The sequence below is a fragment of the Rana temporaria genome, chromosome 3 (assembly GCF_905171775.1).
Source record: "Rana temporaria chromosome 3, aRanTem1.1, whole genome shotgun sequence".
NCBI lineage: Eukaryota > Metazoa > Chordata > Amphibia > Anura > Ranidae > Rana > Rana temporaria.
Genome location: NC_053491.1, coordinates 430,643,022 through 430,659,064, shown reverse-complemented (window position 1 = coordinate 430,659,064; position 16,043 = coordinate 430,643,022). Strand labels below are relative to the sequence as shown.

Sequence of the window (16,043 nt, the reverse complement as noted above, 5' to 3'; positions counted from 1 at the left end):
TCCATTGTAGCTCTGGCTGTATGTTTAGGGTCGTTGTCCTGCTGCAAGGTGAACCACTGCCTCAGTATTGCCCTGTATTTGGCTCCATCCATCTTCCCATTAACTCTGACCAGCTTTCCTGTGTCTGCTGAAGAAAAGCATCCTCACAACATGATGCTGCCACAATCATGTTTCGTGGTGGGAATGGTGTGTTCAGGGCGATGTGCAGTCTTAGTTTTCCACCACACATAGCATTTTGCATTTAGTCCAAAAAGTAGAATGTTGGTCTCATCTGACCAGAGCACCTTCTTCCACGTTTGCTGTGTTCCCCACATGGCTTCTCACAAACTGAAAACGGGACTTCTTATGGCTTTCTTTCAACAATGACTTTCTTTTTGCCACTCTTCCATAAAGGTCAGATTTGTGGAGTGCACGACTATTCACCGTACATGCCTGCCAGAGGGCTTCTGTACGATGGTTGTACTAACCATCGTACAGAAGTCTGCGCGTAAACACTACGCGGGGCGTGTCCGCGTCGTCGCGGCGACGATGACGCGGCGACGTGGGCGGGCCTGCCATTTAAAGGCTTCCACGCATGCGAAGCATACATGTTTGGTCGTGTGTACGGGGCCTTAGTTGTCCTGTGTGGACAGATTCTCCCACCTGAGCTGTGGATCTCTGCAGCTCCTCCAGAGATACCATGGGCCTCTTGGCTGCTTCTCTGATCTTGTCCAGCCTGTCAGTTTAGGTGGACGGCCAAGTCTTGGTAGGGTTGTAGTTGTGTCATACTCTTTCCATTTCTGGATGATGGATTGAACAGTGCTTTGTGAGACGATCAAAGCCTGGGATATTTTTTTTATAACTTAACCTTGCTTTAAACTTCTCCACAACTTTATCCCTGACCTGTCTGGTGTGTTCCTTGACTTTTATGATGCTGTTTGTTCACTAAGGTTCTAGGAGGGCTTCACCGAACAGCTGTATTTATATTGAGATTCAATTACACACTGGTGGACTCTTAATACTAGTTAGGTAACTTCTGAAGGCGCTTGGTTCCACTATATTTTAGTTAGGGGTATCAGAGTAGAGGCGGCTTAATACAAATGCATCTTTTCAGATATTTAGTTACAAAAAATTTTGAAAACCATTTATCATTTTCTTTCCACTTCACAATTATGTGCCACTAAGACCCCTTTTACACTGGGGCGGTGCAGACGTTAGTGGTAAAGTGCCGCTAGTTTTAGTGGCGCTTTACCACTGTTGTAGCGGCGCTTTTTGGCTGCTAGCGGGGCGCTTTTAACCCCCGCTATCGGCCGAAGAAATCGTTAATCGCGCCCACGTTGTGGCGCTGCCGATGCACTTTGCAGGCGCTTCAACAGTGCTGTCAATTCATTTCAATGGGCAGGGGCAGTGGAGGAGCAGTGTATACACCACTCCCCCACCACCCCAAAGATGCTGCTTGCAGGACTTTTTTTCCTTTCTGCAAGAGCACCACTCCAGTGTGAAAGCTTTTACACTGGAGTGGCTTGAGAGGTGCTTTTCAGGCGCTTTACAGGTGGTATTTTAGCGCTTAAACGCCTGAAATGTGCCCCAGTGTGAAAGGGGTCTTTGTGTTGGTCTATCACATAAAATCCCAATAAAATACATTTGCGTTTATGGTTGTAACACGATATACTAAAATACTCCCCAACTGAACTTTTAGTTTAAATCAAATAAATATAAACCAGGTGCATCAAAACAAAAGGTGTGTAAATCCATACTGTTGATTTTTTATAGAAAGCATCCACATTATGAGAAGAAAAACCTGTTCCTTGCCAGTGGGTGCATGGAAGGACCATTACTCTCTGTGTGTAAGCAGTGGTCTTTATGTTGCAGTCCAACACACTCCCTACTGAGTATGAGCTAGAGCTCTCCAATCAGCAGGGAGCATGTGCATATGGGGTGTGTTGGTCTTCTTTGGCTGCTTCCTAACTACAAGACTTTGTACACTTTTTGTTTTAATGTACATGAAATGCATTTAGCTGATTTAAATAGAGAGTTGAATTGGGATTTTAGTGGAACAATTTAGGTCTGGCATAGTAGCCTGAGATAATTTGTGGCCCCATCATGGAATCTTTTATCCCATATCCGCTTCTATTGGGAGTGAGCCATAGCTTGCTTGTTTGGTTCCATTTGTGGCAGGAAAAAAACGTTTTCCGATAGTCCATAACATATGCTACATCCACTGGGCTTTGTTTTCTGTTGATAATGTGCTGGTGGTGGCCGTTGGCACAGTGATATTGGACATGTTTACCTAGCAACAAAGAAAAATAATTAAAAACAGGCATTATATTCAACTAGTGTGGAATACAGCTGTCATATTTCTTTTTTTAGGGGGTTCCTGCTTTAAAAGTACATTTTGCCTGAGGAATGTAGTCAAGGCTCTGTGGCTTAGGCCATTCAGAGCAAGATGACATTCTCTTAATAGGGCATCCTGCCTCCCCACTTAGCTCTGCTCTTCCATTGCTCAGTGCATCTGCAGGGACTAGGAGACTAAACTCTGTGTAAAATACCAAGCACTGATAATTTGTGACCTTTTTCTATCACTTGCATAATTAATGCTGTTCGGGTCTAGCAAATGGCTGCTCATAACTGAGCATTGCATCCTGGAAGGTATGCTTTTGCATGCTCAAAAATGGTAGTGTAGCGCTACCAATGCAGGAGCTGCTGGTGAATAAGGGATCCCCCACCCTGCACAGTCAGGCACACAGGATTTTCCATAGCACTCTGGAGTCAGAAAACAGTCCTTGCAGCTTTGTGTCTGCGTTTTTATTAGGGGTATTGAACTTGGATGGGGATAGGGGTATTATGGGATGTCCACTTGAAATTAGCAGAACCAGGGACAGCTTCTTCTGTGCAGACTATTTACACTCATCAGCTTCCTCCAGCACAACACATGAAGCACTACAACTCCCAGAGCCAGATGGCACACTGTTAGGTGATCTGACAATAGGGCTGATTTAAATGCCCTTTACAGGCAGGAACCACAAACCCCTTGGTTTTGTAGCAAAGTCTTAGTACCCAACTGTTCTTCTGTGGCTACTGATCCCAGGACCAAATCTTCAGGCACTGCCAGCCCACCTGGCTGCAGCTGCCTCTTTCTCTAGCCCTCTTGGCTATGCTTCCACAGTCCTCCCAGACTGACTCTGCATCCATCTCAGACTGCTCTAACCCAGTCACCTCAGGCTGCCTCTCAGTCCTCCCCAACTGTAACACTCACCAGCCCACCTCTCTGTCTTCTCCTTGGAAACCTCCCAGGGTGCTCACTGGCTCCTGCTGTCCTCACACCTGCTCCCATGCCATCAAACAGGATTTCTCCTTGGGATATCAGAGGATCCCTCCTGCACCAAGCTTCCAGACCTGAGGTCACGCCCCCCTCCCCCCTGACTAGAGGGTTGCCCTCAAGGGTCCACGACAGCCTCCTAGCACTCCATCTCCAATCTTCCATCCACCCAAACTCTCCTGCCCAGCTGTTTGAGGGGGCCTGTCCCCTGCCAACCCATATGTTGGGAATTGGTCAGGGCCCTCATGAATACTCCAGGCAGCTCCTCCTAACCTCCCTCCCATTCTTCTAGAATTTTTTTCTAAGTTTCTAGAAGTAGGGGGAGGTATCAGAGATACCTGCCTGTGAGTCATACCAGCCTCCCTGAGTCACTCACCATGACCCAGATAAAACACAGGCTTGGCTGCCAGCCAAGACTAAACATTTTGCCTAATCTAACAAAAACCTAACAATTCATATTCTAGCACACTAGGGGGTGCTACAGAAGGGGTGGAGGACATGGCAATGTAAGCAAAGGTAGGTTTCCATGTTAGAAGATTTCCTATTTCAGTTTAGATGACAGTGAAGCATTGTGAATTTTCTGTTACTCTCTGTTTAGGTGATAGTTGTTACTAGGACAAAAAGAGACTGTATATCTCCCCAACAGACACAGAGAGCAGAAAAACACTGTACAGATGTCAAGGAGTAAGGGAGGGGGAGGGTAGTTTTTTTTCAACATATGTGATGCCTGATGAGGAATAGTGCATGAGGGGGGTCAAGTCACTGTCACTACTGAAACTTACTGATCTTGAGGCTGTTTGCATGCTCGAGACATCTTGCGACTTTTTCTTCTGCTTGGAAAAGAATTTGCGGTACTCTCCTCTTACCTGTACAGTAGAAATAAGAATCAAAAAAATCAATTACAGTTTATACAGAAACACTATCCAGTTCCTTATACAAGGAAGATTATGGTGCCCCTTTCTGTAACCTGGCAGTCTAAAACATATGAGCTACATAGCAGACAACAAAATATGTAGTTTAATATGTATATAATATACAGTACCTTGAAAAAGTAATAATACCCCTTGAAAGTTTCCACATGTTGTCATGTTACAACCAAAAACATAAATGTATGTTATTGGGATTTTATGTGATAGACCAACACAAAGTGTCATATAATTGTCAAGCGAAAGGAAAATGTTTTTCAAATTTTCTTACAAATAAATATCTGCAAAATGTGGCGTGAATTTGTATTCAGCCCCACTTTTTGTAACTAAATATCTGAAAATATGCATTTGTATTAAGCCACCTTTACTCTGAAACCCCTAACTAAAATCTAGTGGAACCAATTGCTTTTAGAAGTCACCTAATTAGTAAATAGAAAAGGGAATTATCGTTTTTTTGTCTCTCAAAGTGCCACATCCAAAGAAAATATCAGAAGAAAGTTGGTTCCCCTGACTGGACTTTTAAAGGGGTGGTTCCCCTAAAAATAAACTTTTGACATTGCATTTGCTACATTAATTACAATTAGAATCGGCTGGTTTTATTGAAAAAATACCTCCGCACGTAGCGTTTGCTATATTCGTTCCCACCGCCACTTCCGGGTACGATGCTGGCGGTGGGCGTTCCTAATTGATGGACAGGCATCCGACCGACGCATCCATCACGTCACGAGATGCCGAAAGAAGCCGAACGTCGGTGCGCATGCGCCGTATAGAGCCGCACCGACGTTCGGCTTCTTTCGGCATCTCGTGACGCGATGGATGCGTCGGTCGGATGCCTGTCCATCAATTAGGAACGCCCACCGCCAGCATCGTACCCGGAAGTGGCGGTGGGAACGAATATAGCAAACGCTACGTACGGAGGTATTTTTTCAATAAAACCAGCCGATTCTAATTGTAATTAATGTAGCAAATGCAATGTCAAAAGTTTATTTTTAGGGGAACCACCGCTTTAAGGCACAAGATTGTAATTGCACGAAGTGAACAATGTTTATAGTAAAGAGGGTATCTTATATAACATTTATTTAGAAATATAGAAACAGATTTAATAAAAACATAAACATGAACATGATCAGGAGTCCACTCCTGATCATGTTTATGTTTTTATTAAATCTGTTTCTATATTTCTAAATAAATGTTATATAAGATACCCTCTTTACTATAAATATTGTTCACTTCGTGCAATTACAATCTTGTGCCTTAAAAGTCCAGTCAGGGGAACCAACTTTCTATTGATAATTAGTAAATAGAGTCCACCTGTGTGTAATTTAATCTCATTATAAATACAGCTGTTCTCTGAAGCCCTCAGAGGTCTGTTAGAGAACCGTATTAAACCAACAGCATCATGAAGGCCAAGGAACACACCAGACAGTTCAGGGATAAAGTTGTGGAGAAGTTTAAAACAAAGTTAGGTTATAAAAAAAAATATCCCAAGCTTTAAACATCTCACAGAGCACTGTTCAATCCATCATCTGAAAATGGAAAGAGTATGGCACAATTGCAAACCTACCAAGATATGGCCATCCACTTAAACCGACATGCCGGGCAAGGAGAGCATTAATCAGAGAATCAGCCAAGAGGCCCATGGTAACTCTGGAGGAGCTGTAAAGATCAACAGCTCAGGTGGGAGAATCTGTCCACAGGACAACTATTAGTCGTGCCTTCCACAAATCTGGCCTTTATGGAAGAGTGGCAAGAAGAAAGCCATTGTTGAAAGAAAGCCATAGGAAGTCCTGTTTGCAGTTTGTGAGAAGCCAAGTGGGGTACTAACATGTGGAAGAAGGCGCTCTGGTCAGATGAGACAAAAATTGAACTTTTTGGCCTAAAAGCAAAACGCTATGTGTGGTGGAAAACTAACACTGTACATCACCCAGAACACACTATCTTCACTGTGAAATGTGGTGGTGGCAGCACCATGTTGTGGGGATGTTTTTTTTCAGCAGGGACAGGTAAGCTGATCAGTAGATGGAAAGATGGATGGAGCAAAATACAGTGCAATCATAGAAGAAAACCCGTTAGAGTCTGCAAAAGACTTAAGACTGTGACAGAGATTCATCTTCCAGCAGGACAACAACCCTAAACATACAGCCAGAGCTACAATGGAATGGTTTAGATCAAAGAATATTAATGTGTTAGAATGGCCCAGTCAAAGTCCAGACCTAAATCCAATTGAGAAGCTGTGGCAAGACTTGAAAATTGCTGTTCACAGACACTCTCCATCCAATCGGACAAAGCTTGAACTATTTTGCAAAAGAAGAATAGGCAAACATGTCACGTTCTAGCAAAGCTGGTAGAGACATACCCATAAAGACTTGCAGCAAAAAAAGTGGTTCTACAAAGTATTGACTCAGGGGGGCTGAATACAAATTCACGCCACACTTTACACATATTTATTTGTTAAAAATTTTGAAAACCATTTATCATTTTCCTTCCACTTCACAATTATGTCCCACTTTCTGTTGGTCTATCACAGAAATAAACGAAATTTAAGTTTTTAGTTGCAACATGACAAATGAAACATGGAAAATTTCAAGGGGTATAAATACTTTTTCAAGGCACTATATTTATATAGTGTACGAGGGGTCGTCAAAAAATTTCTGCACTTTAATATTTTTGTTGAAAACAGTGAGGGCATAAACAGCAGGAAGAGTTGTCATGCTGTGGTAAAGATGGCTGCGAAACGTATAAAGAAAGTGCAGAAACTCTTTGAAGAACCCGTATACTGTATTTATATATAACAATGGTTTAAAATGTATTGCTAAACTGCAGCAGTTATAATGCCAATTCACACTGGATCTCACTTATTGAGCTGTATGGAATAAGCACTTTTTTTACTTCCTTTCATCAATCAAACATTTTCAAATTTCAAGCCGCTAGATAACCATACATGGTTTTACTCAAGCAACACAGACAGTTCTTAACTCATAAAATTAAATACCGTATTTATCGCGGTATAACGCACCCCTAAAGTTGCCCCCGAAATTCCTGTAAAAAAAAATGTTATATGATTTTATTACTTACAGTTTTGGTGTCTTCCCAGCGTCCATCGTCCGGTCCGGCGTCCATCTGCGGCCTCGATGGTGTCCTCCCGGCTTCTCCAGCGCGCGCCTCAAGTCGAGTCCCCGCTTCCCGCGCTCAGTTCGAACGCCTCCGCCGACATATACCGAGTGCAGTACACTCGGGTACATTCGGCAAGGCTCGGCTTAGCTCGCGCTCACGCTCTGTGACGTTTATGCGTGTGCACGAGCGAAGCCGAGCCTGGCCGAATGTACCCGAGTGTACTGCACTCGGTATATGTCGGCGCAGGATTTCAAACTGAGCGCGGGAAGCGGCTATCGGCGTATATCACGCACCCACGATTTCCCCCTTATTTTAAGGGGAAAATAGTGCGCGATATACGCCGATAAATACAGTACATATGTGTTGCTCTACAATGTACAATTGCTAAAGTGTTTCTTTAGTAATAGTTAAAGGGGTTGTAAAGGTTTGTGTTTCTTTTTTCTAAATAGATTCCTTTAAGCTAGTGCATTGTTGGTTCACTTACCTTTTCCTTCGATTTCCCATCTAAATGTTTTTTTTCTTTGTCTAAATTTCTCACTTCCTGTTTCTCCTTAGTAAGCTTTCCACCATCATCCGAGCGGTGGAAAGTCAGCCAGAACAGCTTACTGAACAGCTTACTGGGGAGGAACAGGAAGTGAGAAATTCAGACAAAGAAAAAAACATTTAGAAGGGAAATCGAAGGAAAAGTATAGTGAACCAACAATGCACTAGCTTAAAGGAACCTACAGTATTTTGAAATTAAAAAACAAACCTTTACAACCCCTTTAACTGCTTGCCGACCAGCCACCGCAGTTCTACGGCGGCAGGTCGGCTCCCCTGCGCGAGAGCCCGTAGCTATACGTCGGCTCTCTAAGCGACCACTAGGGGCGCGCCGCCGGGCACACGCGATCGCTCGTTACAGAGCGAGGACCAAGAGCTGTGTGTGTAAACACACAGCTCCCGGTCCTGTCAGGGAGAGAAATGCTGATCTTCTGTTCATACAATGTATGAACAGAAGATCAGCCATTTCCCCATGTCAGTCCACCCCCCCAACAGTTAAAACACACCCAGGGAACATACTTAACCCCTTCCCCGCCCCCTAGTGTTAACCCCTTCATTGCCAGTGGCATTTTTATAGTAATCCAATGCATTTTTATAGCACTGATCGCTATAAAAATGCAAATGGTCCCAAAAATGTGTCAAAGGTGTCCGAAGTGTCCGCCATAATGTCGCAGTACCGAAAAAAAATCGCTGATCGCCGGCGGCATTACTAGTAAAAAAAAATATTAATAAAAATGCCATAAAAATACCCCCTATTTTGTAAACGCTATAACTTTTGCGCAAACCAATCAATAAACGCTTATTGCGATTTTTTTGTTACGAAAAATATGTAGAAGAATATGTATCGGCCTAAACTGAGGAAATTTTTTTTTTTTTATATATTTTTGGGGGATATTTATTATAGCAAAAAGTAAAAAATATTCATTTTTTTCAAAATTGTCGCTCTATTTTTGTTTATAGCGCAAAAACAAAAATCCACAGAGGTGATCAAATACCACCAAAAGAAATCTCTATTTGTGGGGAAAAAAGGACGCCAATTTTGTTTGGGAGCCACGTCGTACGACCGCGCAATTGTCAGTTAAAGCGACGCAGTGCCGAATCGCAAAAAGTGCTCTGGTCTTTGACCAGCAATATGGACCGGGGGTTAAGTGGTTAAAGATGATAATGACCAGGGATCACTTTCTTTGTCATGCCTGAAAAAACTACATTAAATTCTACTCTGAATTGTTTAGGTCAGTTGGACGCTGCCTGTAGATCTTGCAGAAAGGACAGTATAACAATTTGCTGATTTAGCATCATGAAGCAATTTTGTTTTAGAAACAATATATAAAAAGCTGTATCTAAGAATATATTGTCAAGATATTAGACAGTCATTCATTTTATAGGGGAGACATAGGAGCATATTACCTGGTGGTTGAGCAGACAATGTACAATAAAAATGTATGCTCCTTGAGGGCTGTTACATATGGTGAAAAGGTATGACATTATCTGGGAAAAGGAGGCAAATTGGAAGTAGCCAATACTCCAGGTACAGCCAAGAATGAAAGTTTGAGCCAAGGCTTTGAATGTCAGAAACCTAAGAAGATGGGGAAGCAATTGGAAAATACATTGATATGTGTTTTCTGTACACTCTTTATCATTGTTCATAATAGGTGTAAAACGAATCACTAAAATCTCATGTAAGCAATAAATCCCAAATTAACTTTAAATTTAAATCAGTTTAATATGTTACAGGTGCAATAAAATGAAAGGTGTTCAAAGTATGCAATTAAATAGTTTATATTTTCTTTAGAAAGTAGAGAGTAGAGGTACTGCCTCCTGACAGCATGCTGTAGAAAATAACTATTGCTCTCTGTGTGGAAGCAGCGTTCTCTCTGCAGAGTTCCAACCTGCCCCTTGCAAAGTTAGACCTATAGCACTGTAGTCAGCAGGAGGTGTGTTGGGCTTCTATGAAGGGACGACTGCTTCCACATAGAAAACGTGCCTTTTAAAGAAAATAAACTATAAGATTTTTATTTTTTTTATGAACCCGGAATTAGTTAATTTAAATTGAAAGCTCATTAGGGCTTTGAGATTTTAAAGAAAAAGTTGCTTTTAACTTTCATCAAAACAATATCCATGCCATGAAGGTCTATGATTAGGCCCTTCCTGCTATAAGGTGCCACCAGTATCCAGTATCTCCTGCATTGTCACCCTAGGGCCTAGGCCAAAGTATACAGGAACCAACGCATCAATGATTATTGAAAAAAAGTCCAAGTGTGATTCAGTGATTACATTTCAGGGCCACACAGGAACTTTTCATCAGACATGCAGTAATCCTTGGTGTGCAGGTGATATATACTGTATTTATTGGCGTATAACACTCACTTTTTACACCCTGAAAATAGAGGGTAAATTGTGCCTGCGTGTTATACGCAGGGGGCTGTAGAAAGTTTTTTTCCTGAAACTTCCCTCTTAAAGTTAGGGTGCGTGTTATGCGCCTGTGCGTGTTATACGCCGATAAATACGGTACTTTGGCTTATGGAACTGGTCTTCTGTTGCAGGTGCTGGTATTCTGCAAGGAGCTTTTGAGCATGCTCCAAAATGTGTCACCGCCCCCCATTCTGACGCCACTTTCGGTGCTTGCGTTCCAGGCGGCCCCCGTACGTTCCAAGGTGGTTCCGGCCATCTTGCTCCCCACGGACCTTCCTCTCCTGCAACTGCTGTTTGGCATAGAGAAATTGAATAACATGCCAGAAGCACCAAAATCTATTGATGAGCCTATTTAACTACACAAGTCTGTAAGTGTCTTTAACTGTTGTGTTTCGTTAAAATTGCAGGATTACTGCACTTAGAAGTGCCTTCTTGTACATCTTTTCAGAGCCTGCTTCTACTCTTCCAAGTGCTGCTCTAGAGCCCCTCCAGCTAGCAGTGCTCCTGTCCTTTATTTTGCTGGTATTCTGTTGCAGGTGGAAATATTATACATGCATTGTCACCCTCTCCACCCCATGTTTAGACTACAAGTGTCCACGTCAACATGCATTGTGCAATCATGGTCCACCATTAGTACAATACACTTATCCAGGGTATTGATGTGCAGCCAACACTAGAGAAAGTACATGTAGGCACAAAGGGGCAAATCCACAAAGATCGTGCCTAACTTAACTTTTACCATTTAAGTTACACTGGCGGAAATTTCTACCTAAGTGCCCGATCCACAAAGCACTTACCTAGAAATTTTCGGCCGTGTAACTTAAATGTCTCCGGTGCAAGGCGGTCCTCTTCTGCAGGGGGCGATGACAATTTAAATGAGGCGCGCTCCCGCGCCGGCCGTACTGCGCATGCTCGTGACGTCATTTTCCCGACGGGCAGCGCGCGAAATTACGTTACGCCGGGCTTTGTAGATTGCGACGGGACAATAAAGTTGCGTCGGGGAAAAAAAAGTTACGCGCCGAAAAATAAAATTCAAAATTTTAAAAAAATAGCGGCGATCGAAAAAAAGGTCTGTTTTTACAAGGTGTAACTAGTTTACACTTTGTAAAAGCAGCCCTAATTTTACGTATGCAAACGTAAACTTACGCAGAAAAAACAAAGCTGAAAAGCCTTGTGGATCTCCGTAAGTCCTCATTTGCATACGCAAAGCGGCATTTCAACGCGAAATGCCCCCAGCGGCGGATGCGGTACTGCATCCTAAGATCTGACAGTGTAAGTGTCTTACAGATGTCAGATCTTCTGCCTATCTTTGGAAAACTGCTTCTGAGGATCAGTTCCAAAGATAGGCACAGGCAGGGCAGGACTTAGGGTGGTGGGGGCCCCTGGGCTTGAGTGTTGAAGGGGCCCCCTGGAGCCGAGAATTGGGGGGGATCGAAGTTGTTGAGCGGGGGGGGGGCGAATTGAAGTTGTTGAGCGGGGGGGAGCGCATTAAAGTTGTTGAGCGGGGGGGGATTTTGCAGTTGTTGAGCGGGGGGGAGTGCCTCTCACCTGTGCCGACAGCCGGGGCCACAGACTGTCATTAGCCCGGCTCTCGGCTTTCTTCCCTTCAGCAGCCACAGTCCTCCACACACCACTCCGGTTCCTCCTGCTTCCGTGCTGCCTCCTCTTGCAGTGCGGGAAAATTAACCCTTTTGCGGGACTGCGGGAAGAAGCTGTCTGTGCGGGAAAGTCCCACAGAATCCGTGCGTGTTGGGAGGTATGCGCAGGGCCGCCATCAGGAATTTTGGGGCCCCTTGCACAGCTTAAGGCATGGGCCCCCTGAAGCAGAGAACCTAGGGGGGTGGGGGTGCTGCCGCCTGAAATTGAGAAGCGTGGGGGCTGCCGCAAATTGAGAAGCGGGGGGGCCTTTACAAAAAAAAGAAGAAATAAAGAAGAAAACAAATATATATAAATATATGTAGCCATCCGGGGCCCTGGGGACCTCTGGGCCTTTTAATAAAAAGAAAAAATAAACCTCTGGGCCCTTTAATAATAATAAAAAAAACATTTATAAAAAATACATAAAAAAAGGGAGGTTGCCAAACCCGGGGGCCCTGGGGACCTCTGGGCCCCTGGGAACCTCTGGGCCTTTTAATAAAAAATAAAAAAATAAACAAAAATAAAAAAATAAACATTTATAAAAAAAATAAAAAAGGGGGGGTTGCCACATGGGGCCCTGGGGACCTCTGAGCCCTTTAATAAAAAAATATATATATATATATAAAAAAAATGTAATTTTTTTTATAAAAAAATAAAAAAGGTGGGTTGCCATCCGGGGGCCCTGGAGACCCCTGGGCCCTTTAATAATAATAATATATATATATATATATATATATATACATATATATATATTATATATATAAAAATAAAAAATATATAAAAAAAACATTTTTTTACAAAAAATAAATAAAAAAAAGGGGGGTTGCCATCCGGGGCCCTGGAGACCCCTGGGCCCTTTAATAATAATAATAATATTAATATATATATATATATATATATATATATATATATATATATATATATATATATATATATATATCTATATAAAAAAATAAAAAATATATAAAAAAAAACATTTTTTTACAAAAAAGAAATAAAAAAAAGGGGGGTTGCCGTCCGGGGCCCTGGGGGCCTCCGGGCCCCTGGGGACCTCCGGACCCCTAAAAATAAAAAATTAAAAAAAAATTTTTTTTTTTTTTTTTTTTTTTTTTTTAAAGGGGGCCCCCTATTGGGTGGGGCCCCTGGGCTTGAGCCCAGTCAAGGCCAATGGTAAGTCCGGCCCTGGGCACAGGGATACGCAGGCTGAACAGCAGTTCCGCCTGCGTATCCCTTTTGAGGATTTGGCCCAAAGAGGCTAGAGAAGATTAGCAGCACTGAGATGCAAAAATAAAAAAAGTTGAAAAAGGCAAAAAACAAAATTTTTAACAAAAAACATGGCAGTTGTTCATACACAGTGCTTGGCAAAATGTTATGTCATCATGTTAGAGTTTAGATCTACTTTAAATTAAACTATTGTTACAACATTAAACTTTAACCTGGTCAGCAAAATTACCAGATCTGTGAAAACCAACATATGAGCAGTTTTGGCTGACCAATTTTCTCCAGAAGCCATAAAGAAGATTACAATCAGCATTTTTTGGGATTAGGCAAAGGTGAAAAATTACTTTAAAGCCATGTACACACGATCGGTTTGTCCGATGAAAACAGACCGATGGACCGTGTGTGGGCCCCATCGTTTTTTTTTCCATCTGTGAAAACTTTTCCTATGGATAAAAAAAACGATAGAAAAATTTGATCGTCTGTATGGAACTCCATCGGACAAAAATCCACGCATGCTCAGAATCAAGTCGGAAGCATTGTACTTAATTTTTTTCGGCTCATCATTGTGTTGTACGTCACCGCGTTTTGGCACGATCGGATTTTTGACTGATGGCGTGTAGGCAAGACTGATGAAAGTCAGCTTAATCGGATAGCCAATGAAAAAATCAATCGGATTAGATTCCATAAGATATACGAGCGTGTGTACAGGGCTTAACACTTTCCAATAGTGGATCTTAGCCAATAATGGTCACTCATTTCTACCACTTGTCCCAAACTCCAGAAGTTAAAGTCCATTCTGAACTCGTTCACCAAACCCTGTTTCATAACCTGCCCAGGAAGGCTCCTTTTCTTGCTTTTTAGCACCTATTTTTTTCAGAAGTCTTCCAGGTGGCACATAGACCAAGGGTCTTTAGGTAGGTATATGACATATGGTTCTTTTTTTCTCTTTGGATCTTCTTTGGCAGTGGCCAGTTTTCTATGATGCAAAGAATGGGGCTGATATGATGATATCATTGCTGCTATCTGCATCACTGTATGTGAATACAGAGGGCCATAGTAATGCTCCCTCAAGGCTTGGGTCTATAGTGCCTTGTACTTACAGGATGCCCATAGTCTTGACACTGGGCATCATTTCACCTAAAAGATGAAAGAATTCTAGTGATGGAAAGCTTACAAGGGGCAGCGCCAAAAAGGAGATGAGTATTCCATATTTTTATGACTCATAGAACCTTTATGATATCATTGAGTTGTGCTTGGAGACTCTAAATGAGGCAAAAAGTAATTAATCTGTTTGTCTTGCATTTATTAATAAACCTTACCGAGTGTTCTTTAGAGTGGACACATTGGTATTCAGTGATGCCAGCCTTTTTCTCAGGAGCACAACAGTGAGGATCAATAGAATTGTGTTTGTCTAAAGGAGCAAAACGAATATGAAAAAAGAGAATAATTGTCATAGGATGCTGTTAACAATTTTTAAAAGTTTTATGGCTCATTCATATCACAACACTGAGCGTTGCAATGCAAGAATTGTGCATTTATGCGCACAGCATTGTGGGGAGCTAAACAGCTGAAACATACAGTAACTCACACAAAAAAAAAAAAAATAGGGCAGGCTGCAATTTATAGTATATACAGGAAGCACGCAAGCAGCACATGACACTTTTCTTTTCAATGATCCACCCTTAAAACCAGTAATCCAAACAAGAGACAGTGGCTTTATACTGTAAGCTTTGTTTAATCCAATATCTGTAGCGTTCACCCCCGAAGGAGCCACTGGTTTGTTTTGGGACCGGCCTGCTAAGTTACCCTGGCATTGTCTAGGGGTGTAATAGTGAGAGCAAAAGCAGTGAGCGAAGGTCCAGACAGTGAATAAAGATTTTCTCAATGCTTTATTTTCCAGGCCCAACACGGCCAACACCAACATCAGTGGGAAGGTCAAGGTTGATGAAGGGAAAGGAAGGAGAGAACTTTGCAGTATCAGGCCTGGATATTAAGTGAAGCAGTCAGTACTGCTTCGCATAGTACCAATTTTTAACACGTCGCCACTCCATCTGAGTGGGTAAAGTGCCCTCGGACAGACTCCTTTTTCACAAGTCTGGCAGCCAAGGTGTCACTTAGGATTTCTGGGAGGATGCGGGCCTGTCTCACGGGCCAAGTACAATAACTGAGCTAGGTAGATCAATAAAGCAATCCTCCCAGTAGATTTCTGCATTGGTCACCAGATGACAGCAACATACCTGTCAGTATTCTGGTCACCGGATCCCCAATTGGTTTGTTTAGGCTCTGTTGGACAACCTGCCTCTGGGTCCTCCTCAAACCGACTCCCCAATCGCACGGCACCCAGCCTGGGATCCTTTCAGTAGAACCAGAAACACAGCAAGTCACTGGGGTCCCCTTGTACCTCCGGATGAGGGTTTTCGTAGACTGCAACTTTGGCCAGGTGGGCCACGCCGGCTGGGTCCATGGATGCGCGCACCCTGAAGGTGGATGTCGCACCTGGAACGGGACCCCGCGAAGATTTTAGAACACATGACACCTGTCACAGATATACTCCTCCCCAGCATGCCTTGCGAGGAAGAAACTTCTCTAATTGGCAGCTGGGGAAAACTTGCTCTGCCAGAATCTCTCTGGCGCCAACTGCTGGTCAGGGATGATATTGCATCCCTGAACCACAGACTGACCCAGCGGACATTTCTGGAATGACAGAAGTCCCAGAAATTTAAACAATTAGTGAATGGGAGCAAGGTAACTCTCCCATTCCCCACTAACTTTAGTGTAGCGCCCATACTGAAAGTAGGGGGGCACTACATATCTAATAGCTGCTGATTAACAATACCAATATGTGGGAAGGCATGTGCCTTAGGAAGAATTGAGTTATACTTTTATTTGTTTTA

At 42.8% G+C, this 16,043-nt stretch overlaps 1 protein-coding gene across 1 annotated transcript in view; it reads right to left on the bottom strand.

Moving 5' to 3' along the window:
• Positions 1-1,515: 1,515 nt before the first annotated feature.
• The window catches only part of LOC120933233 (adhesion G protein-coupled receptor E1-like), a 74,370-nt gene continuing 59,842 nt past the window's right edge, over positions 1,516-16,043 (bottom strand). The window contains exons 12-15 of the mRNA XM_040346328.1: positions 14,469-14,560; positions 9,286-9,454; positions 4,081-4,164; positions 1,516-2,269 (exon numbers count right to left, since the gene is read on the bottom strand). Coding sequence (XP_040202262.1) covers positions 2,192-2,269; positions 4,081-4,164; positions 9,286-9,454; positions 14,469-14,560 — 423 coding nt within the window. The 3' untranslated portion in view covers positions 1,516-2,191. The remainder of the gene's footprint in view (positions 2,270-4,080; positions 4,165-9,285; positions 9,455-14,468; positions 14,561-16,043) is intronic.